Source organism: Hevea brasiliensis, chromosome 8, assembly GCF_030052815.1.
Source record: "Hevea brasiliensis isolate MT/VB/25A 57/8 chromosome 8, ASM3005281v1, whole genome shotgun sequence".
In the NCBI taxonomy this organism is placed as follows: Eukaryota; Viridiplantae; Streptophyta; class Magnoliopsida; order Malpighiales; family Euphorbiaceae; genus Hevea; species Hevea brasiliensis.
The window spans coordinates 22,178,996-22,203,719 of NC_079500.1; the positions used below are offsets into that span (position 1 = coordinate 22,178,996).

Below are 24,724 nucleotides of genomic sequence, written 5' to 3' on the forward strand. Positions count from 1 at the left end.
ATATTGGCACATCTCAAATGGAATTTCCTAGTGGGAGTTATGGTAAAATGAACACACGGGTATCAAATGGCATTCTGGGTTCAACTTAACATTTTCTAGATTTCAATTCCTAATTTTGGGTAATATTTTCCCTAGGATGCAATGGTTTCTAGAGCTTGGTCAAAACATATAAATTGTTGTGCTATGTCTTATAAAACTTTTGGCACTAGTTTCACTCAATTTGCAGCATTGGAGACAAAGTTATGGCATTTTTTCCAAAACTGATCAAGCATACCAAAGGAACAGTATTTTGGACAATTTCTGGGTTGGCAGTTTTAGTGACTCAAATTTTACTAATAATTTGATTTGGTTAAAGGCAAAACTGGGTCAAGTGGTCTGCATGAAAAGTGTAGCCCTATGTCTAAGCTTTCCATTGATGTAAATTTTAGGTCATTTGGACCAGTATAAAGAGAGTTATGACCAAATGAACATGTACTGTTCATTTGGTCATTTTCTGGGTTTCAGTGTTTGGTCATCCGGGTTTGGGCAGAGAATTGGTCATAATTTTGGCAAAATGTGGGCATGGTGTCTACATGAAAAATGGGCTATTTTGAGTCTATTTTCACATCCAATTGGCCTCATATCAATTGGAGTCACACATTTTCAGTTATGGATCAATAAACCCACTTGACTCATTAAGTCCAAACCTGCAGAAAATTGAACACTCCCAATATCTCAATTCCTTCAACTTTCTTACTTTAATTTGCATACAATACACTTCTATAAGCAACAATCTCAACTCAATAGGTCAATTTCAACATTTACAAGAAGTCCTCAAGCATTTACACAAACCCTAGTTTTCAAAGTTTTAAATTTTCACAAACACTACACAATCAAACACCCAAACATTTTAACTCATCACACATTCTCATGGAACCATTTTTCATCACTTAAAAGCAACAAACATCAAGTTCCATGGCTACCAAAAATTCAAGGGTTTTTTCCTCTAGATTTTCTTTTTGTTTTAATGATATTTATGCTTGGCTAAACATGCTTTCCATGTTTAATAAAGAGAAGAAGAGGGATTAGTGCACTAACCTTACTTGAGCTTTCCTAACTTCAAATTTCTTGCTTCCAATGGGTGTCTATAGCTTCCTTAAGGTGTGGGGAGTATTTTTTGTGAAGTGGGCTATGGGTTTTGGTGTGTGGAAGCTTGGGAAATCAAGCTTGGAAGCTTGACAACAACGGAGGAAATGGGGAGACAATGGTGGACGGTAAAGAGAGAGGGAAAAGATGGAGAATATGACTTTAGTTGGTGAGTTGTCTCTTATGCTTTATATTTATATATTTATATGTGTACTCCATTTTTTTTTCTAAGCCATTTTCTTTTCTTTTCTTTTCTTTTCTTTTCTCTTCTCATTTTTCTAATTTATTTCTTAAATTTTAATTTATGTAAATTATTTCATTCTCTAAATTTTAATTTGACATTTAGATCAAAATTCACCTCTAGGGGTGAAATGACCAAAATGGCCTTCATAATGCATATCAGGTCATTTTTATTATTTTATACAAATTAATAAATTCTCTAAATTTTTTCTATATTTTCTTAACATTTATTTCTTCAATTTATGCCTCCTCACTATAGTCTAGGTGTAGTTCCAGACATTTTGACTATTCGAATAGACATGAGTCATCGGAACAGTAAAATGTACGAACTACCTATGGTGAGGGCATTACAAGTTTGATGCTCAAACCACCAATTTGGTTTGAAAACCTGTAATAAAGTGATAATTAAGAAATTATCATTTTACAACTCAAAACTACCTTTTTTTTTTTTTAGGAATAATCAAAACAAACAATAAAGGAACTATATCATACAGTATGAAATCATGAGGAATTGTAGCGCCCTCACCGTAGGTAGTCCGTACATTCTACTATTCCGAAGACTAATGTCTGTTCGGATAGTCAGACTATTTGGGACTACACTTAAACTATAGTTAGGAGACATAAATTGAAGGAATAATTGTTAAGAAAATATAGAAAAATAATTTTATGACTAATTAAAGGTTTATTTAGGTAAAAATGACATTAAAAATGTTAAAGAAAATTTAGAGAAAATAAAATAAATTTAGAAAATTTATTAATTGGTACAAAAAAATAAAATAATAACCTGATGAGAACCCCGAAGGGTATTTTGATCATTTCACGCGTAGAGGTGAATTTTGACCTAAATATCAAATTTAAAATTGAGAGAATTAAAATAATTAAAATAAATTAAAATTATAAGTTTATGAATTTGAATTAGGAAGAGAAAAGAAGAAGAAAAGAAAAGAAAAGAAAAAAAAAATGAAAAAGGCTTATGACATAAAATAAAAATAAGGTACAATAAAAATATGTATATAAATAGACATAAGAAGACAAATCCCACCAACCAAGTCTTCTTCTTCCTCTTCTCTTTCTCTCTTTGAGCTGGCTGCCATGGTGTTCTTTTCCACCATTTTTGCTCAAGCTTTGAGCTTGATTCCTCTCTCATTTACCCATCAAAACACATAGCTCACTTCACAAAAAATTTAGCCCACACTATAAGGAAGCTTTAGATACCCATAAGAAGAAGAAAGGTTAAATTTTGAAGTGGGTCACAAGAGGTTAATGCCTAATCTTCCTTTCTTCCTTTATTAATTCTTGAGTTAAGGTTAAAATGAAGTGAAATTTGTAAGAAACTAAAAGAAATAGGTGAGTTATGAGGGGAGTGAATTTTTGGTACCCATGGTGAGTGATAATTTTTTTATGACTATAATGTATATAAAGTGATTTAATGATATTGGTTGATGCATTTATAAGTATTAGAAGTTGATTTACATTGAGATTTTAAGAGGTTGAAATTGTGAGTTAGGGTTTGACCTAACTTTGGTATTTTTGTATTATACTGTGCAATTGGGATTGTTGAGATGTGTTAATGATATTTAGAAGTGCCTTGAATGTTAAATTGAAGTAAGGAAGTTGGAGGAGAAATGAATTATTAGGAGTGTTATTTTCTGTAGGTTGTGTTTGTTGAGGGCAGTATACATTTTAGGCTATAAATGAAATTGTGTAACCCTAATTGGTATGAGGCCAATTGGAGGTGAAATATGACCTATAATAGACCAATTTTCATGTGGATGTCATGCCAAAATTTTGCCTAAAAAGTGACCTAAAAAGCGACCAAATCTGGATTACCCTGCACCAAACCCAGAAAATGACCAAATGAACAGTACATGTTCATTTGGTCATAACTCTCTTTATACTGGTTCAAATGACCTAAAATTTATATCAATGGAAAGCTTAGACATAGGGCTACACTTTTCATGAAGACCACTTGACCCAATTTCACCTTTAACCAAGTTAAATGGTTAGCACAATTTGGGTCACTAAAACTACCAACCCAGAAATTGTCCAAAACACTGTTCCTTTGGTATGCTTGACCAGTTTTGGCAAAAATACCATAACATGGTCTCTAAAGCTGCAAATTGAGTGAAACTAGTGCCAAAAGTTTTATAAGACATAGCACAACAATTTGTATGTTTTGACCAAGCTCAAGAAACTATTGCATCCTAGGGAAAATATTAGTCAAAATTAGGAATTGAAATCGGGAAAATGTTAAGTTGAACCCAGAATGCCATTTGATACCCTTGTGTTCATTTGGCCAAAACTCCCACTAGGAAATTCCATTTGAGATGTGCCAATATGATCTGGAAACATGTATTTAGGGCTACAACATTGATTTAGACACCTTTGCCAAATTCTAAGTGTAAAGACCCTAAAAAGAGGGACAAACATACTGCCCTGAAGATTGACTATTGCTTTTATAGGATTAAGAGTCCAGGTTAATACATTGACTATAACTCACTATACCAAGCTTGAAAAATTATGAAATGTTACCTGGGAGTCCGTAAGACATAGAGGAACATATCTTGTGAAGGAACCTAAGTCTAAAAATGACCATAAAATGGTCAAATGACTGGTCAAATTTTATTGACCAGGAATTGTAAATTCTGGACAGCTTAGAGGCAAAGGGACCAGTTATGGTATTTTGACCATAACTTGAGTTCTATAACCCCAAATTCAGTGATTCAAAAACTAAAATTCAAGTTTAAACATAGAGGGCAATTGTTATGAAGGAAGTGTGACCAAATAGACATCCTAACCTAGTCAAATTCCTAGATAAAGATAACACATCAAAATGAACCTAAAGAAAAGTTCATGGGAAAAATGTTATACATGGTAATTAAAATACTCATAAGGTTAATTAAATATTAAAAATGATATGAATATTTAAATTGGGACTAATGTCCTATTAATATGAAATTAATGATACCACTGAATAGTACCAGAAAATAGTAACAGTGAATAGTGTTAAAATAATTAAAAATGTTTAATTGCCCATAGTATACCTAGACTTATTTATTTAGTTTGGATAAATTGGTATACTAATTAGGGACTACAGATAGCAGTACTGCTTGCAGAGCAAATCATGAATTGACAAAATATGTCTGGTATAATTATTCTACAGACTATATGCCTACTTACTAGCCATTGTTCCTACTTTATTTTTGGCTTCCCGACAGCTGGTCTCATGCCCGACAGCTGGCCTCATGCCTGACAGACGTGTACTGGATAGACATATGGCTGTCTAACCAGTATACACCCGTGCATCCAGCTTTTATAATTTGTTATAGGTATTTTGGGCACTGATAAAAATTAATTAAGACTTAAAATACAATAAGTAATCATAAAAGATCCTGATAATATTAAATTGTTTCCAAAAAGTAATAAAAATGTAAAAGACTCAGAAATTATGATTTACATATATTAATTCAATTTTTAATTATTGTTATTATAAATTATGCACCACTAAGCGTTATACTGAATATCAGCAGCCACCTCAGCAGCAGCCTCCACAGTAGTGCTCGGACAGAGTTCCGACCAGATCTGCCATTGACCAGAGTCACCTCACTAGTCTTTTGTATTTTGGTAGGGCTCATGTATAGACTAATATTTTGGTTCATTATATCTAGTTATGATGTATTTCATTTTGAGGTTGAAATGAAAACTTGTAATTTATTATCTATGAAGTTCTATATGAATGCAATAGATGATATTTTTTTAAGATCTCAAATAATTGTGAAGGTAATGATACAATATATAATAGAATATAATATGAAAATGTGTGAAATGAATCTGAACATGTTAACAGGTTATTAGTGGAAAACCCGCCATATGCTAATAAAATAGGGGAGACTCTATCCGGGTCTCCACGAAAATAAGTTTAAAAAAAAAATTCTACACATATAATACATATTTTAAATGACATCAAAAGTTTACAATAGATATGATAAAACAAGATAGGGTGCTCCGGCACCGAATGTGGCACTTCTTGCTCGACTATATAGTAGACGAGTAAGGGGCGTCACAAAGGTCACTTAGGCAAAACCCACATCAGCAAAGCACGGAGATGGTCTTGGGTGGGTTCAAAAAGTAAAGATATATAAAATGGGGGAGCTAATCACTGGAGGCGCCTTTTGGTGGAATGGCCTGGAGAGTTGGAAGAACTCCAGTGTTAAACGTGCTTGCTTGAGAGAAATCCTAGGATGGGTGACCTCTTGGGAAGTTCTCAATTCCACCTATGGGACAAAACCGTGAGGCTTATGGCCAAAGCGGACAATTCCTCTAGTGGTTAGAGCCCGATCGTTACAATTGGTATCAGAGCCGCTCGCGTGTCCTCTTGAGTGATGGTGGGGCAAACCTCAATGAGGACGCTAAGTCCCGAGGGGGGGGGGGAGAAAGGTCCCTTAGGCAAATCCCACATCGGCAAAGCACGATGATGGTCTTGTGTTCAAAAAGTAATGATATATAAAATGGGGGAACTAATCACTAGAGGCACGTTTTGGTGGAATGGCCTAGAGAGTTGGAAGAACTCCAGGGTTAAGCGTGCTCGCTTGAGAGAAATCCTAAGATGGGTGACCTCCTGGGAAGTTCTCCATTCCACCAATGGGATAAAACCGTGAGGCTTATGGCCAAAGCGAACAATTACTCTAGTGGTTGGAGCCCGACTGTTACACTTTATTAATATTTTTACTTCTCTATCTAAAAAATAAATTAAAATATTTTTAAAAATTTAATTTTGTATGTTCACTCTGTTCATCATAAATAAAAAGTCTAAAATATTGTAGCTATTAATAAAAAATATATTATCATTTCGTCCATAAATTTTATTATTATTAACACAAGTATATCTCTATTCTTAAAAATAGATTAAAATATTCTTAATATTTGAATATGTCTAAAAAATGGTGTCATCCATATTTTTAGCCCATTTAACTATTGATACATCATTTCATTTAATTTTTAAAAATCGAATACAATGATTTGATCATTAATTAGAAAATAAAAAATTTGATTGTTACTTATAATTATTAATTTGAATGGGACTGAGGGTGAAAGGTTGTAGAGGGAGAGGAGAGAGAATATAGTGCACTAGAAAGAGAAGAGAGACAGAAACATGGGAGAGAGAGAGATGGGGAGAAGAGAGGGAGTGAGGGAGAGAGAAAGAAACCAGGGAGAGATGGAGAAGGACAAAATGATAAATAATAATAATAAAGGATTAAATAATAATTTACAACCTTTTATTGTCATATCGAACTTTTAAATGGGCTTAAAATGGAAGAATGTACCATTTTATTAACTGAATTAAGTTTAATGGATATTTTAATTTATTTTCTAAAATAAATGAATATATAAAAATATAAATTTTTTATGATTTAAGGAATGTATAGGGATTAAAAAGTAATAAATATAAAATTTAATCATTCATTTGATTTTCCAAAGTATAAACGGTATGGTTTAGCGCATAAAACGACGAGTTAATAAAATAAGTAAATGATAAAACTGGTAGAAATAGGTGGCTTAATTTACAAGCCACCGCCATCTCAAAATCCGAATCCTGTTAGGATTTGTACTGAGAAGGCTATATGTATATATGCTCAAATGCTAGATCATTATCAGTCAAGGTACGAAGAAAGGTTATATTCATCAAGTCGGTCTTGTGCAGTCTTTTCCCTGATTCGATCGAGAGTCTCGCAATTGCCATGGCAAGAAGGAGATCGAAGCGAGTTGTCAAGAAGCCAGTGCGGGTGGAGAAGCTCAACACTGTCTTCACTTGTCCCTTTTGCAACCATCCCAACGCTGTGGAGTGCATCATCGATAGGAAGTTGTTCGTGGGCGAAGCTGGATGCCGTGCGTGCAAAGCAAGCTTTTCGACCTCCACCACTCCTTTGACGGAGCCAATCGATATATACAATGAATGGATTGATGAGTGTGTTAGGGTTAACAAAAGTTGAAGATGTATCCTGATCTTTTACAAGTCTTTAATGGGTTGTTGTAGCTGTTGCTACTGTTTCTTTTCTTTTCTTTTCTTCCGATTGAGAGTATATTACATTATGTTCGACGTTAATCTTATGCATGTTTAATTTGTAACTTTAAATGGAGAACCATTTCTTATACATGAAATATAATTTCAACGGATTGTTGGATTCAGTCTGCTATAATCGTTTTTTGTTGAAAAACTTAAGCTAGGGTTACTTCAATTTAGATAAGGGAACTTAAGGAATTGCCACGACTCATGAATAGGGCTTAAGCTTGTTTATATGATTTCTGATAGGGCTGATGCTAATCTAGCATCCAGTAGTTCTATGTTCTGTGGTTGTACATGATTTTGCAATGATGCTTGTTTAAGTTTGTTCTGCGTTTGTGCTGGATATTCTTTGGTTATTTGAAAATGTGGGCTGAGTATATCATGGAAAAGAATGAAAGAAGGAAATATAAAACAAGAAGATAAAAACACCATAAATGGAAAACAATTCTAACAGCAAATCTATTTACTATAGCATATTTGATTAAGGTATGTAAATGCAGGACTGCATGAATCAACAATCCTCTTGTCACTAGAGTAAATTTAACAGATTATCAACTATCCACAATGCTAACTGGATTTAGTTTAGTTTTTATGAAGTTATAGCTTGCACGCCAACCCAGGCTGGTAAGATTATCCTGTCCAAACTATTCTTTGACTCAGAGCCCGCAAAATGGAAAAGATCAGATTGAGAATGTCTTGGTAGAGAGCAGAAGAGGCCAAAATATATTTATCATTATGAGTAGCGCTTGATGAGGTTGTCGGTGTCATAAATAATATATCCACAGAAAATCAGAGCACTGATCCCACCATAGATAGCTGTAGATGTTGAGCTAATTAAGAGGGAAGAATATCTACATAATAAAACATAACAATGGTAGACTTAAGGGGCCAAGGTGGGCTGCACAAGGGAGAGGGAGTGAGAGAAGAAGTAGAGGAAGAAGATGAGGGTGGTTGGGAGTTTGTCTTATGTGGCTTATATATTTATATATTTGTTGTACTTAATTTTGTTTTAAATTTTCATAAGCTTATTTTTCTTTTTTGCTTTTCTTCTTCTTTTCTTCTTCATTCCTAATTCAACTCATAATATTAATTTGTGTTAATTATTTTTATTCTCTAAATTTTATTTTTGTACTAATTTATAAATCCTCTAAACTTTAATTTATTTTTCTCTAAATTTTTTCTATATTTTCTTAACATTTATTTCTTCAATTTATATCTCCTCACTATAGTTTAGGTTTAGTTCCAGACATTTTGACTATCCTAACAGACATTAGTCGTCAGAACAGTAAATTGTACGGACTACCTACGGCGAGGGCGTTACATTAACATTATTATACATTTTGCAATCTTGACCTTAACCATGCCTAGTTGGCAGTATTTGAATTGAAACAAGTTTAGAGATTTCCTGTCTTAGACCATTAACCTGCATGATACTGAAATGTTCCCATCATTTCCTGCGCATGCAGATGATTTAGCTCCTCACATGTCCATGGTTAATTTCATAATTATGATCCTTAAAGCTAGCTTCTCCACCCAGTGAAACAAATTAAAGCTAACTACTCATTCACATTTCCAATTTTAGGGATAGCACTGAGGTTCTAGGTCGAAAAAATATTTCTTAAAAATGTATCATTTTAGAAGTAATTGAAAAAATACGGTCTGAAAAAAGAATATTATATTATTTTGGAGTTCTTCTAATTATAAAATAATAGTAATAGCAAACAAATTAAAGTGGTAAGTTATTATTCAAGACAACCTCGATTATAATTCTTTAAATTCAATCAATATGAAATTAAAAAAAAAATCAAGATTTTGCAAGTGAATTATATATGCCCGAGTTAATGGTATGAAACTGTCCAAGACAACCTCACAATCACAAATATCCATTTAATTTGCAATTTTTTCCTTGTGAAAAAGGAATTTTCTTTTTACTGTCATTGTTTCAAATAAAAAACCAATTGCCTTAAAGAAATGTACAAAAAGGATAAATAATGCAAAAATTATAATAAATTGAGTTACATTATTTCAAAGAAAATTCATATCCAATAGAGTTAGTTTAACTAATAAGGATGAGAGTCTCCATTCGTTATCAATCGTGTTTAGATCAGGCTACACTTGGCATGTTTGAAACTAGCAGGTCCTGAGCATCTAAAAGAGGAGAATTCAAAACATGAACACTCAACTCCGCCTCAACAATCAAATTGTCCAACTTATCGGCAACTCCATTTCATCTCTCAACAACAAAGTGTCATGACTTCCTACCAAGATATGTCTAGCAACGCTTGACATTGGGAGACAATACTGGAATAGCGAGATTTAAAAGCCGCTTTACCAGAGACTAATTCTAAACGAAACTTGATAATCCATCTCCAGCAAAGGATGAAGCCAGCTAAGGGTATATTTAAAATTTTTTTAGTAGGGCAGTGATCGAGTACTGGACCCTCAAATATTTTAAAATATTTTAAGGATTTTATTAGTAATTTTATAAAAAAATACTTATTGCCGCTGTGAAAAGAAAAATACTAATAGTATTATTTTTCAAAAAAGAAAAAATTTCAAACTATCATTGCGTTTTAGCTTCTGTTCTCCATTAATTCTATTTTATTATTTTTATCTTCTAAAAAATACATAATCATTAACTTCTATGTCTTGAAATTCAACTTATAGGATAAAAATATCGAGGGAAAGTCTAGTAATTTTTTTTATTAATTTAATAATCTCATTATTATTAAAAGAATCTCTATCTTTTCGTACTCAGATTAAAAAATTATTTCACTTTCATAATATTAGAAATGAAGAATTATTATTTATTTTATTTACTCAATAATTATAATTAAATTTGTTTTTCATATTTGTTTTTAAAAAAATTATATTTTAGATAAATTAGATAAATTTTTTAATTTTAGGTTAGCAATATATTTTAAATTTAATAATTTATATTATTAAACATTTATTAAGATTTTTAATTAACAAAACTTTCATTTAATTTTTAACCAGTTAAATTTATTTAAAAAGTTAGAAGTATATTTTAATTGGTCCTCTAAATTGAATCTTTGCGTTGGTCACTATCTCCAACTCCCCTCATTTAAAATCATGAGCCCATACTAACTCAAGCCCTTGCTTCAACACGATTGGTTTGATTACACAATAAAATTATTTTTTTTATTAAGTCCCCATTTATTTCATAGAAAATATTTTCCTAAATAATATGTTTTGTATTTTCTAGTGTTTGGAGTGCTCAGAAAAATTAATCAATAAAAAATATTTCCAGGTCAAAGAGAAAACTAAATCATTTTTAAATAAAATGACTTTCATTTTTTAAAAGATAAAGTCATTTTTCATTTTTTAAACTTTAATATTCTTATTAAAATATGAGCACACTTATATATACATGAAATAAATACATATAATTAATTTAACATTACAACCAAACAACGAAAAATATTTTTATAGAAAATATTTTTTTATATTTTTCATGAAAAATATTTTTCATATAAAATTATTTTCAGCGAAACAAATAGAGCAATATAACTTTTATTTTGCAAAATAACTCAGGGGAATAAATGGTTGGTAAACAAGCCTCATTTTCTCTAAAATGTGATTTAGAATGGTTTTCTTTAACATAGTTATCCATTTTTACCCATTGATAAAAAATAAAAATTCTTGTTTTCTATTTATATTATAATAATAATAATAATAAAGCAATGCATTGTTTGAGTCCATTCCTTTTTTTATTTATTTTTCTAAAATAATATTAATAAAATTTTACATTAGCTAAAATTTTTATTCATCAATTATATTTATTTTATCAAGTCTCAAATAATTTAATTAAAAAATGCATAGTGTGCAAAATTTTCTTACATGAAACTCTCTCTCTCTCTCTCTCTCCATATATATATATATATATATATATATATATATATATATATATATATATATATATATATATATATATATATATATATTTCAAGTTATGTGAAATAAAATTTACATAAATAACAAAGAAAATATTTAAGAGATAATATATAATAAAATATTACTCACATTTTTTAATTAAAGAAAAATTATTCAGTATAATTGGTGCGCATACTCTCTTACAAATAATTAAAGGGTTCTGTTTTTTAGAATTTAACCTTAATAAAAAATTATTTTTTTATGATTTTAGGAAAATGTAGGGATTAAAATGTAATAAATATAAAATTTAATCTTTCATTTGATTTTCCAAAATATAAACAGTATGTTTTAGTGCATGAAACGACGAGTTAAAAAAGTAAGTAAATAATAAAACTGGTAGAAACGACCGACTTTACAAGCCACCACCATTCCAAAATCCTGAGAAGGCTATCTGTATATATGCGCAAATGCTAGCTCGTTATTAGTTAAGGCATCAAGAAAGGTGATATGTTGAAAGAATGATTCAAAATGTTGATGGCTGATTTTTCGGAGCATGTGTTTTTTGATGTTTTTTTTTTTGTTTTTTGTTAGGGGGTCTTAGAATGATTTTTTATCTGTTAGTCAACATGTTAGTGGTCAGATATATTTGGTACTAAATCAGGTCATGGGTTTATGTTCCTATTTTTTAGTTTCTTCTGTTGTTCTCTTGAGATTATTTAAAGTCCTGTACTGTGTTTCTTTTTAAAAAACAGAGAAATAGAAAATCAGCACTAAAAGTTTTTTGCTTATCTTTCAATATTTTATTTTTATTTCTTTCTTTACCAACAGTTGTGGTATCAGAGCAGAAAAAAAGAAAGAAAGCCCCAAAAGTGACCAGGTTTCGGTCCTCTCTTTTTCTCAAGCACGGGAAAGAGTAAAGTAAAAAAAAAAAAAAGAGGGATTTGAGTGGTGAGAGACACGAACCAGCAGAGAGGTGAAGAAAACCCAAAACTGAGAGGAAGCCATGGCAAGCAACGGAACCAGCTCAGCAACACAGCCCCTAATTCCAATCTTCAAAGGTGAAAAATATCATCTTTGGAGTCTCAAAATGAAGACATTGTTCAAGTCTCAAGAGCTATGGGACTTGGTGGGGAACGGGTATGAAGAACCGAATCCAGCACCTGTCGAACCTGACCAGCGATTGAGAGAAAATCGCAAGAAGGATGCAAAGGCTTTACTGCTCATTCAATCAGCATTGGAGGATGAAACATTTTCTCGAATTTCAGTAGCTTCTACCTCCAATCAGGCATGAGAGATTTTGAAGCAAGAATATTTGGGTGATAAGAAGGTAATTACTGTAAAATTACAAACTCTTCGTCGTGATTTTGAGACTCTAATTATGAAAGAAAAAGAATATGTGAAAGAATTCTTATCTAGGGTGTCTGGGATTGTCAATCATATGAAGTTTTATGGTGAAAATTTAAGTAATGAAATTATTGTGAGTAAGGTGTTAATGAGTCTGAGCTCAAAATTTGATTATATTGTTGCTGCAATTGAAGAGACTAAGGACCTGTCCACTTATACTTTTGATGAAATGATGAGTTCTTTGTTAGCACATGAAGCTAGACTTGGCAAGTCCCATGAAAAGTCTGAGGAAAATGCCTTTCAGGTGAAGGGGGAGTCTTCTAAGGGAAAAATAGAAAACTCAGCAGTTCGTTGCAGTGGCAGAAATGGATTTCGTGGATGAGGTTGTGGTAGTAGTAGAGGTAGAGGCCAATTTGGAGAACCATGCCAATACAAGAGCTCAATTCAATTCAGGTATTGCAACAAACTGGGCCACAAAGAAGCTAATTGTTGGACCAAATAGAGAGAAGAACAAAAGCAAGCAAATTTTACAGAGAAGATTGAAGAGGAGAGCAGGTTGTTCATGGCTCATTCACCAATTCATAATGATGCCAATAGTAAAGATGTATGGTTTTTAGACAGTGGGTGCTCCAACCACATGTTCGGAACCAAATCATTTACAATTATTTATCTGATCTCAAAATGAAGTATCATCTATTGCATTCATATGGAAATTCATAGATAATAAATTACAAGTTTTCATTTCAATCTCAAGTTTAATTTCAAGTCCAAAATGAAATACATCATAAACTAGTAATTACATCATAACTAAACATAATGAACCAAAATACTAGTCTATACATGGGCCCTACCAAAATACAAAAGACCGATGAGGTGACTCTGGACAATGGCAGATCCGTCGAGCTTTGTCGCTGCACTCATCGGTGTCAGCCGCCATTTCCGAGACTAATCTCCAGTACCTACGCGATGGAAAACCAACGCGCTAAGCATAACGCTTAGTGGTGCATAATTTATAATAACAATAATTTAACATTTGAAATAATATCTGCAACTCATAATTTCTGGGTCTTTTATATTTTTATTGCTCTTTGGAAATAATTAACATTACCGGGATCTTTTATAATTACTTATTGTATTTTAAGTCTTAATTAATTTTTATCAGAGCCCAAGAAACCTATAACAAATTATAAAAGCTGGATGCATGGGTGTATACTGGTTAGACAACCATATGTCTATCCAGTATACGTCTGTCAGGCACAAGGCCAGCTGTCGGGCACGAGACCCACTGTCATACTTGTAAGCCAGAAATAAAGTAGGCACAATGGCCAGTAAGTAGGCATATAGCCTGTAGAACAATCATACCATACATATATTGTCAGTTTATGATTTTCTCGGTAGGCAGTACTGCTATCTATAGTCCCTAATTAGTACACCAATTTATCCAAACTAAATAAATAAGTCTAGTTATACTATGAGCAATTAAACATTTTTAATTGATTTAGCACTATTCACTATTACTATTTTCTAGTACTGTTCATTGGTACCATTAATTTCATATTAATAGGACATTTGTAACACCCTCCCTGTAGCAACTCCGTACATTCTACTGTTCCCGTGGCCAGTGTCAGACCGGATAGCTAGAACGTCTGGAAAAATATTTAAACTAAAGTGAGGAACCATAATTAACTCAAATATTAATAAGAAAAATTTAGGAAAAATTTTAGAAATAAAATACAACTAAGTTAAATGAGCCGGTGCCCAAGCGATGGGTAACCTAGTAGGAAGTTGCGGTTCTCGCAACTAGGAGCCCTAGACCTAGGGGAAAATTCATAAAATAATTTTTGGGACTCCAGAGAAGGGTCATTGAGGTTTCTATGGTATTAGAATGCCAAGAAAATACTTAGGAAAATTTTTTAATCGGTACAGACAATTTTGGCCCGTTAAAGCCAAATAGAGGGCATTTTGGTCATTTCGTCTTCAGAGATGATTTTTGGCCGACTTGTCCAGTTAAGTAAATAATTATTATAATAAAATATGAATAAATATTGCTAAAAATTGAATTGAAAATGAGTAGAAAAGAAAAAGAAAAGAAAATGAAATAAATGAGAATTTTGACATCATTATGATGTCATTAAAACCCTAATGACCTATCATATTGTGACACATGTCCTTAACCCATTTAAAATCAATAAAATGGGCAGAAAATGAAAGAAAAACCCAGCTTTATTCTTCTTCCCATTTCCAGCCGTGAACCATTTTTTCCTCTAAAATTCCTTTCATTTTCTCTCTTCCAAACCTTGAATTCTCACCACTAAACCTTAAGTTCTCTTCATTAAAAATTATCCTTACCTCTTAGGAAGGTGTTTGGCAGCCAAGAAAATTAAAGAAAGTGAAGGAAAAATCTAAGTTGGGTCAAGAGAAAATTCTGCTCCATTCAAGGTTAGTGCCCTAAACAATTTCTTTTCTTCTTTAATCTTGTAAGCATGCTAAATCAAGTAGAAATTGTGTGAAATTAAAAGAAAAAAATTTAAGTAAATGAAATCTCTAAATTTGGCAGCCATGAGAAAGTTTAAGGATTGTTGGTTTTTGATGAAATTAAGTGACTTAATTATGTTATTGATGAGTATAGATGATGGATAAAGTGATTTGGTATGAGTTTGGTATGTGTATGCCATGAATTGGAAATTGGAGTTAGGGTTTGAGCATGAAATTGAGACTTTGATCATGTAATGATGAAAGTGAGTTTTAATGGTCAATTAGTGACCATTTGGTTATTGGTAAACAAGATATGAAGTGTGTTTAGTGATGGGATTTAGGTTTAGTGTGGCTGCCCTAGGTGATCTACAGAATTAGACATGAGTCCAGCAGGTTTGGGCAGCCATAACTTGAATTGTAGAGGTTCAATTGGTGTTTGGCCAATTGTAAATAAAACTAGACACATAATGGCACAACTTTGGTGAAGAAACCATGCCCATAAGACCAAATCAAGTGGACCAAAAGCTTGCCCCAATCTGTGTGACCTGCAGTCTGTTTCTGCAGAATGACCAAATAAATAGTGTTTGGTCATTTACCCATAACTCAGTGTAGAATGGTCCAATTGACCTGAAATTTTACCCAAAACAAGATGAGATATAGACAAACAACTTTCATGAAGAAACCTAACCCAAATTATGAACAAAACCTATCCAACAAGTGAGTTGAAAATACTGTTCACTGCACTATAGATATGGTTAGTCCAGAAAAATTTAAATACGGCCAATTGTGGTTTTTGGACCATAACTTGAGCTACAAAACTCCAAATGGAGTAATTCAAAAAAAGAAATTCAACTAGACAAAATAAGGAACAAATTTCATGTTGATCATTTTGCCAAATTCCCACTGAAAAATTGAACAATGGAACAGCAAATACAAGGCATAAAAACTGAAAATTCTGCCCAACTAACATTAAGCTTAGAAATGGTATTGGCAACCAATACCAACAAATTTTGAATGCAAAATGTGGTATATTGATGATATTAAAACCTATGTACCTATTGCCTATGCAAAAGTCAACATTGTTGTTGACCAATGAATAGAATAGTAACACTAAAACTTAAATTCCAAAAATTATGAAACTTAAAAGTGTGAAATGCCCTAGTGTACTTAACAAGATTGGTTTGGATAGCTTGGTATGCCAATAGGGTTCAGTTAGCAGTACTGCACATGGCATTATGCCATTCTGTGATTTCACGGCTTTTAGCCATTCTGACATTGTGTTGAGACTTGGCCTTGTGCCTAATGTTATTACAGCTTATTAGCTGTTCTGTTGCACACCGGGAGATACATATGTGACCGATGGTGTGACGGCCTGAGGTACTTGATACCCAGTGCCAGTTTACCCGTTTATCCAGTCCAGTCATCCAGTATAGGTTACTTGGGCAACCAAAAATGAAAGTGGATAAATTTAATGAAATAATGAATATAAAAAGTACAAAATAAGTAAGACTACAAATACTCAACAAAAATTTATTTGCAATGAGACATCAATACATTCACTGCATATTTATTTTCTGTTATTTCTTTTTATTTTATTATTGGCACCACTAAGCATTATTTCTTAGCGCATTACTTTTGCCACGCGTAGGTTCTGGAGCGACCGATCGAGAGCCCAATAGACCACAGACTGGGTGAGACCATCTGCAGCTCTGCATAGTGTCCGTGTCACCTCACCGTCATCAGTGCATTGGTAGGACACTAGGTTTTATTTTGATATTTTGTAGTTAACTTTTATTTTCTCATATGCAATTGAAACTTATGTAATGTATTTTGGTATTAATGTAAATAGTGGAAATTGTGTTTATGAATAAAAAAGTGAATATTTATTTATGATTTTTACATGATTATCATATGAGATGAATCATTGAGAAATGGAAATGTTGTTGAAAAACATATTGAGATTTTATTGATGAAATGGAGTTTGGGATTGATTGAAAATATTGGAAGTGTTTTTCACAGGTTCCGAAGAACTGTTTTCTCCATTTTTAGCCGGTACTCTGCCGGATTTTCTATAAAATTTGCGGAACCTCAAATAAATTTATGACTTCAATAAATGACTGAAATGAATTATATTTCACAAATTATACTCCATAACTATGAAAAAAAAAATAAATTAGGAAAAATAAAAATGATTGAATTAAAATAGGGTGTTCCGGTACACTGTGTGGCATATCTTGCTCGGTTACACTGTAGACGGGTAAGGGGTGTCACAACATTAGTCCCAATTTACATATTCATATCATTTTTAATATTTAATTATCCTTATGAGTATTTTAATTATCATATATAGCATTTTTCCCATGAACCTTTCTTTAGGTTCATGTTGATGTGTTATCTTTATCTAGGAATTTGACTAGATTGGGATGTCTATTTAGTCACACTTCCTTCATAACAATTGCTCCTCTATGTTTAGACTTGAATTTCAGTTTTTGAATCACTGAATTTGGGGTTATAGAAGTCAAGTTATGGTCAAAATACCAAAGGAACAGTATTTTGGACAATTTCTGGGTTGGCAGTTTTAGTGACTCAAATTATGCTAACAATTTGATTTGGTTAAAGGCAAAACTGGGTCAAGTGGTCTTCATGAAAAGTGTACCCCTATGTCTAATCTTTCCATTGATGAAATTTTAGGTCATTTGGACCAGTATAGAGAGAGTTATGACCAAATGAACATGTACTGTTCATTTGGTCATTTTCTGGGTTGGCAGTGTTTGGTCATCCCGGTTTGGGTAGAGAATTGATTATGATTTTGGCAGAATTTAGGTAGGGTTCCTTCTTGAAAAATGAAGGTTTGGATGTCCCAAAACACCTTCAATTGGCCTCATACCAATTGGGGCAACACAAAGGGAGATATGGCAATAAAAAGCTACTGGATTCAATAACAACACAACCTGCAGAAAATTCACACTCCCAATTTCAATCTCCTCCTTCTTCCAAACTCCAAATAAGCATATATGGCACTTCTATTGTAACACCCTAGGCAAATCCCACATCGACAAAACACGGGAGAGATGCTGGGTTTATAAGTTGGTGGTTCGTAACTCTTAGTGACGCATTGTAAAACCGTGAGGGCTTCGGCCTAAAGCGGACAATATCACTAGTGGGCCGGGCCATTACATTTGTGGTATCAGAGCCGCTCCGCGTGCAACCTTGAACGATGGTGGGGCAAACCTCAGCGAGGACACTGAGTCCCATAAGGGGGGTGGATTGTAACACCCTAGGCAAATCCCACATCGACAAAACACGGGAGAGATGCTGGGTTTATAAGTTGGTGGTTCGTAACTCTTAGTGACGCGTTGTAAAACCGTGAGGGCTTCGGCCTAGAGCGGACAATATCACTAGTGGGCCGGGCCATTACATTTGTAAACACGTCAATAGGGGTTACGAACTATCAACTTATGAACCCAGCATCTCTCCCATGTTTTGTCAATGTGGGATTTGCCTAGGGTGTTACAATCCACCCCCCTTATGGGACTCAGCGTCCTCGCTGAGGTTTGCCCCACCATCGTTCAAGGTTGCACGCGGAGCGGCTCTGATACCACAAATGTAATGGCCCGGCCCACTAGTGATATTGTCCGCTCTGGGCTAAAATCCCTCACGGTTTTAAAACGCGTCAATAGGGGTTACGAACTATCAACTTATGAACCCAGCATCTCTCCCGTGTTTTGTCGATGTGGGATTTGCCTAGGGTGTTACATCTATAAACATCAATCTCAACTCAACTAAGTCAATTTCAAGTATTTACATAAAGTCTCCACATCATATACATAAACCCTAATTCCAATCACCCAATTTACACAAACTCAACTCTTACACTTCTTATCATATCAACTATTCAAACATCCTTATGGAACCATTTTGCATCATTTAAAAACAGCAAACCACACAAGATTCATGGCAGCCAAAATTATGGTTCTTCAATTTCTTTTTATTTGTTTTCATTTTCATGGAATACTCACTCATCTCATCATTCTTACAAGATTTAAAGAAGAGAGGGAGTGGTATTTTTGCACTTACCTTATGACCCAACTTGCAAACTTTAATTTCTCTTCTTCAAATGGGTATCTAAAGCTTCCTTAGGGTGTGGGGAGTATTTTTAATGAAGAGTTTTATGGCTTTCGGTGAGGAAATGAGGGAGGAATCAAGCTTGAAGCTTGAATAACAATGGTGGACTTGAGGGGCCAAGGTGGGCAGCACCAGGGAGAGGGAGAGAGAGAAGAAGTGGAGGAAGAAGATGAGGGTGATTGGGGGTTTGTCTTATGTGGCTTATATATTTATATTTTTGCTGTACTTAATTTTGTTTTAAATTTTCATAAGCTTATTTTTCTTTTTTTGCTTTTCTTCTTCTTTTTTTCTTCTTTCCTAATTCAACTCATAATATTAATGTGTTAATTATTTTTATTCTCTAAATTTTATTTTTGTACTAATTTATAAATCCTCTAAACTTTAATTTATTTTTCTCTAAATTATTCCTATTATTTCTTAACATTTATTTCTTCAATTTATGCCTCCTCATTATAGTTTAGGTGTAGTTCCAGACATTTTGACTATCTACGGCGAGGGCGTTACAATTCTTCCTCTCTAATAATAATTTCGTCCTCGAAATTTACCTAATGTGAAGAGCTGAGGGAACTGCTGCCTCATCGTCTCCTCGCTCTCCCATGTCGCTTCTTCTGTGTTGTGGTGTCTCCACAAGACTTTCACTAGTGGGATCCTCTTGTTTCTGAGTTCTTTCACTTCCCGTGCCAAGATTCTGATGAGTTCTTCTTCATATGTCAAATCAAGTTGCACAATTATCTCCTCTGCTGAAATGACATGTGAAGGATCTGATTTGTATCTCCTGAGCATCGACACATGAAATACACTGTGGATCTTATCCAACTCAAGTGGTAAAGCTAGCCTGTAGGTTACTGGACCTACACGCTCAATGACATCGTATGGACCAATAAACCTAGTGCTCAACTTACCCTTCTTACCAATATCTTAGCACTTTGTTCCAAGGTGATACCTTAAGAAACACCTTATCGCCAACCTCATACTCTATATCCTTTCTCCTTAGGTCAGCATATGACTTCTGTCTGTCCGAGGCGACTTTCAAATTGTCTCTGATGAGTTTCACTTTTTCCTCTGTTTGTCTCTCTAAATCTGGGCCTACTACTTTCTCCTCAGCCATTTCTGTTCAACATAAGGGAGTTCTACATCTCCTCCTATACAATGCTTCATATGGAGCCATTTTTATACTGGATTGGTAGCTGTTGTTGTAAGAAAACTCTACCAAAGGAAGTTACTTCTCCCAAGTTCCTTCAAAATCAATGATGCAGCTTCTCAACATATCCTCCAATACCTGAATCACCTGTTCTGACTGTCCATCTGTCTGTGGATGAAAAGCCGTACTGAAGTGTAATCGAGTGCCTAAAGACTCCTGTAGCCTCTTCCAAAACCTCGAAGTAAATGTCGGGTCTCGATCAAATATGATCAATGTTGGCACTCCATGTAGCCGGACTATCTCATCTATGTAAATTTCTGCTAATCTCTCTAATGAGTAGTTAGTTCTAACTGGTAGGAAATGAGCTGACTTTGTTAATCTATCCACAATTACCCATATAGTATCATGCTTCCTTTGTGTCAATGGTAACCCAGTCACAAAATCCATGGTGATGCGGTCCCATTTCCACTCTGGTATGGATATAGGTTGCAACAACCCTGATGGAACCTGATGCTCAGCCTTAACCTACTGGCATGTCAAACATCTAGTCACAAAATCACCAATCTCTTTCTTCATTCCAGGCCACCAATAATGTGTTTTCAGGTCTTGGTACATCTTGGTACTTCTTGGGTGCATAGCATGGAAGCTATTGTGCGCCTCTTTTAAGATATTCTTCTTCAGTTTCTCATCTCTTGGTACACATATTCTGCCTTTATAGTACAGGCACCCATCTCCTTTCAACTTATAATCAGTCTCCTTCCCCTCTTGAGTTTTGCCCATAATAGTTAGCAACTTTTCATCCCTTAACTGTGCTTCTTGCATTTGCTATGACAAACTTGGCTTTACACACAACTCAGCCAAAAGTACCCCATCCTATGCTAAAAACAACTGAGCATTCAATGCTCTCAAAGCCATCATGGACTTCCTGCTGAAGGCATCAGCCACTATATTTGCTTTCCCAGGATGGTAGTCGATCACACAGTCATAGTCTTTAAGGAATTCAATCCATCTCCTGTCACACCCTACTCCTCGTAAGATGTAACATGCTCCCATAGTATACTAAATGAATTACTGTACTTCGCCTACCGGTAACCCATTAAATATACTATAAGGGATTTTGAAACAATTTTCGTTTATTTTTAAATTGGTGGGTAAAATGTTCTCAGATATTAAAAACATTTATTTAAAGTCCAAACATAAATCAAATTTTTAGATATTTAAAATCTCCGCAATTTTTACAAAAATTTTGACAGAGTGCCGTCTGTATTTTGAGAAAACGGTTCTTCAAAACCTGAAAATAAAGACACTCCCAATATTTTTCTCAATCACAACTCCATTATTCAATCTCATTTCAAAAATCAACACAAGCAATTCAATACACAGTTTAAATTAAATCAAACATTGAAACCTCTCATTAAGGTAACAAAATTAATATTTACATGTTAGTAGTATGCCCTAAAGCATATTATTTAGTATGTATCTTGTACATATTTTATTAATAAAAGACATTTCCACTTTTCCGTTTACATAATATATTTATGTGTAATAGAAAAGGTCCATTGATATTTTGTTAGAAATTCTATTCTTAAGTTGTTAAAAATATGAGTGACAGTATTTCTAGTACAAAGTATCATAAATAGGTTCACAATCGAGGATACTTCATAATAAGGACATGACTTATCCAGAAAGATTATATTCATGTTTGTTACCAAGTTATTTATATGAGATATAAATAAGATGGAATAGTGAGTCTCATGCCATATGACAAACATGATAGGCACTTATAAATGATAAGTAGGCCGAACCAGTGACACTTATGACAAGCACATGGAGTTTACTCTTGTCAATGTTTTGTCATAAATCATATCAGCGCATATAATCTTTAGACCTGAGATAGCACAGTTATCTTGTATATAGGTAGTTTGAGTTTGATACTGCTTTCATACTTGTACTATGTATGGGTATATGGGCATGTGATGGCTCCTACTAGTTATATATGGAGGTAGGTGTTGATCAAGATGGAATCTGTTCCTCTAAGTAAATAGAGATAAAATCCTATGTTCATTTAATTGTTCTTGATGTTTCAAGTTCCTGGCCAGGACAGATAGATTTATTCAGAAAATAGTTTCTGATAAGAAAAATCTTTTTAATCAAGAACTGGAATTAAAAGAGAACATAATATTCTTAGCAAATGGAGTTTGACATAAACCATGACTCCAGCTTGAGTTGGGATTTTGTAACAGAGAGATTCTAGTGCATGGTAACATATGATTATAGGTTCATTTAGGGTAAACCTTATTACTAATTGGGTGGCCATGGCATGCTATGCTAGGTGTTAACCATGGTCTATGAGGTGCATAAAATGATTTAGAGAAATCATTTATGGTAAGAAAGAGTTATGATGATATTAAGAGTTGATATCATGTCTCATTGCCAATTAGTGATGAGCCTAGTAAGTCACACAAATACACAAGTTATCACCTAATTAAATATGATTTAATTAATTAATTAAAGAGTTTAATTGATTAATAAAATAGGTTTGGTTTGCAATTAGATTGCAAAGTCCCTAGCATGACTTGAAACCAAATCTAGATTATTGGATGTGTAGTATAAGTTAAATTTATATTTAAAGTGTTTAAATATGAATTTAATTAATGAGAAATTAATTAATAGAGATTAATTAATTAATTTATATTTGATATAAATTGATTAGAAGAAGAGAAATAATTATTTTGGGTTGAGAACTCAAAATTAAGACACAGGGGCATTTTGGTCATTTCACAGTGTGACACGTGGCACTATGAGATGGTGACACATGGAATTACACATAAGCTTGCCAAATATTTTTTTTAATGATGTAAGATGATTAATATTAAGATTAAATATAGGTTTGACACTTGGCACAATGTGATTGGGTCACTTAAACCTAGAGCTAATCAAAGGGTGACATGTGGCAAGGGTTTAATGTGTTAACCTAGCTATATAAGTGTTGTTATGAAAAAAGAAAAGCAACCAGCAGCCACTCTTCCTTTGTCACGCCCATTTGAGGCTCTCCATCTATTCTTCTTCATCTTTTATCAATTCAAAGAGATTAGCCATCAATCTCTTGAATTAAGAACACTAGAAATTGTTTCTATTGTCCTGTTTACATCTTTAATCTCTTAAAAGGCCGAACTTGAATTTCTAATTAATAGAAAAAGCTTTAGAAGCTGTTCAAGGGCTACCATGGGTGTTCTTGGTGTGGACAAGCTAGAGGGACAACATTTGGTGTCCTGAAGACGCATCTCAAAGGCGCAAATACACTGCAGTACATTAAGAGGTTAGTGTGTTTGTTCTTGATTTAATCTAAGGTTCTAAAATTAATCTGATTAATTTAAAAATCTTAAATGGCAAATACAGATCCAAAAACATATTAAAAGAGTTTTAATATGTTATTTATCATTAAAATCAAATAGATAAAAATAAATCTTACATGATGCATGTGACCCTAGGTGAAAATTTTTGAATTCAATGGTATAAACTTGTGTTTTTCACGCTTCCGTTCCTTCATTACATTCATGAGATGATAAAAAATTTAGTAGTGCAAAACTTTATAAATACATAAAATCTCAAGATAACCTTATAATAATTTATATTTAATTACAATCCAAAAATATATTACAAAAGAGTTGATACAACTGCTCAAAGTAAATTTCATACATACAATTACAGAATTACATCAAAATCTAAAGTACAAGGGTATATCTATGATATACCCGAAGATAGTCTCACTATGCCTTTTAATAATCTTGCTCAGCTGCTTTATATTTTCTTTCACCTGTGACAGCATACAAAGCTATCGCTGAGTGGTGAACTCAGTGGTACACAAACTAATAATTTAAAACTTAATGCAAGTTATGCTTGACAATTCATAACAAATAAAAATTTAAAATTTCTAAATTCTTCAAAATTCATAACATTCAGAAATCAATATTTTCATTCATGCAAATTATTCATTTGAATAACATTTTGATCAAATAGTAACTATTTATCTACATTTCTTTTAAATCCCGAAACAATATAAAAATATTTTGAATCACTGACAAATTATTTATTTCAACCACAATTTATCAAACTATGCATAATTTAAAGGGTGTTGCCAACAATTCACACAGTTGAACCCATGACCCAAAATTCAAATAGATGCCGTGTTGTACACCACGACATTTCACATTCTCCCAATAACCGAGGCTAAAAGGGAGGAGCAAAGACTAGCTAGTATATATGAGTACTCATTCAAACTCTTCCCCAACTGGCAAGCCAGAGAGGAAGGAACT

The 24,724-nt window shown here is 33.3% G+C and overlaps 1 protein-coding gene across 1 annotated transcript; it reads left to right on the forward strand.

Annotated features, from left to right (window-relative positions):
• Positions 1 to 6,894: 6,894 nt before the first annotated feature.
• On the forward strand, positions 6,895 to 7,355 carry LOC131182103 (transcription elongation factor 1 homolog). The gene is made up of 2 exons (XM_058150751.1): positions 6,895 to 7,025; positions 7,067 to 7,355. Exons 1-2 carry the CDS (start codon positions 6,895 to 6,897, stop codon positions 7,353 to 7,355), a joined length of 420 nt encoding a protein of 139 aa, XP_058006734.1.
• Positions 7,356 to 24,724: the final 17,369 nt, after the last annotated feature.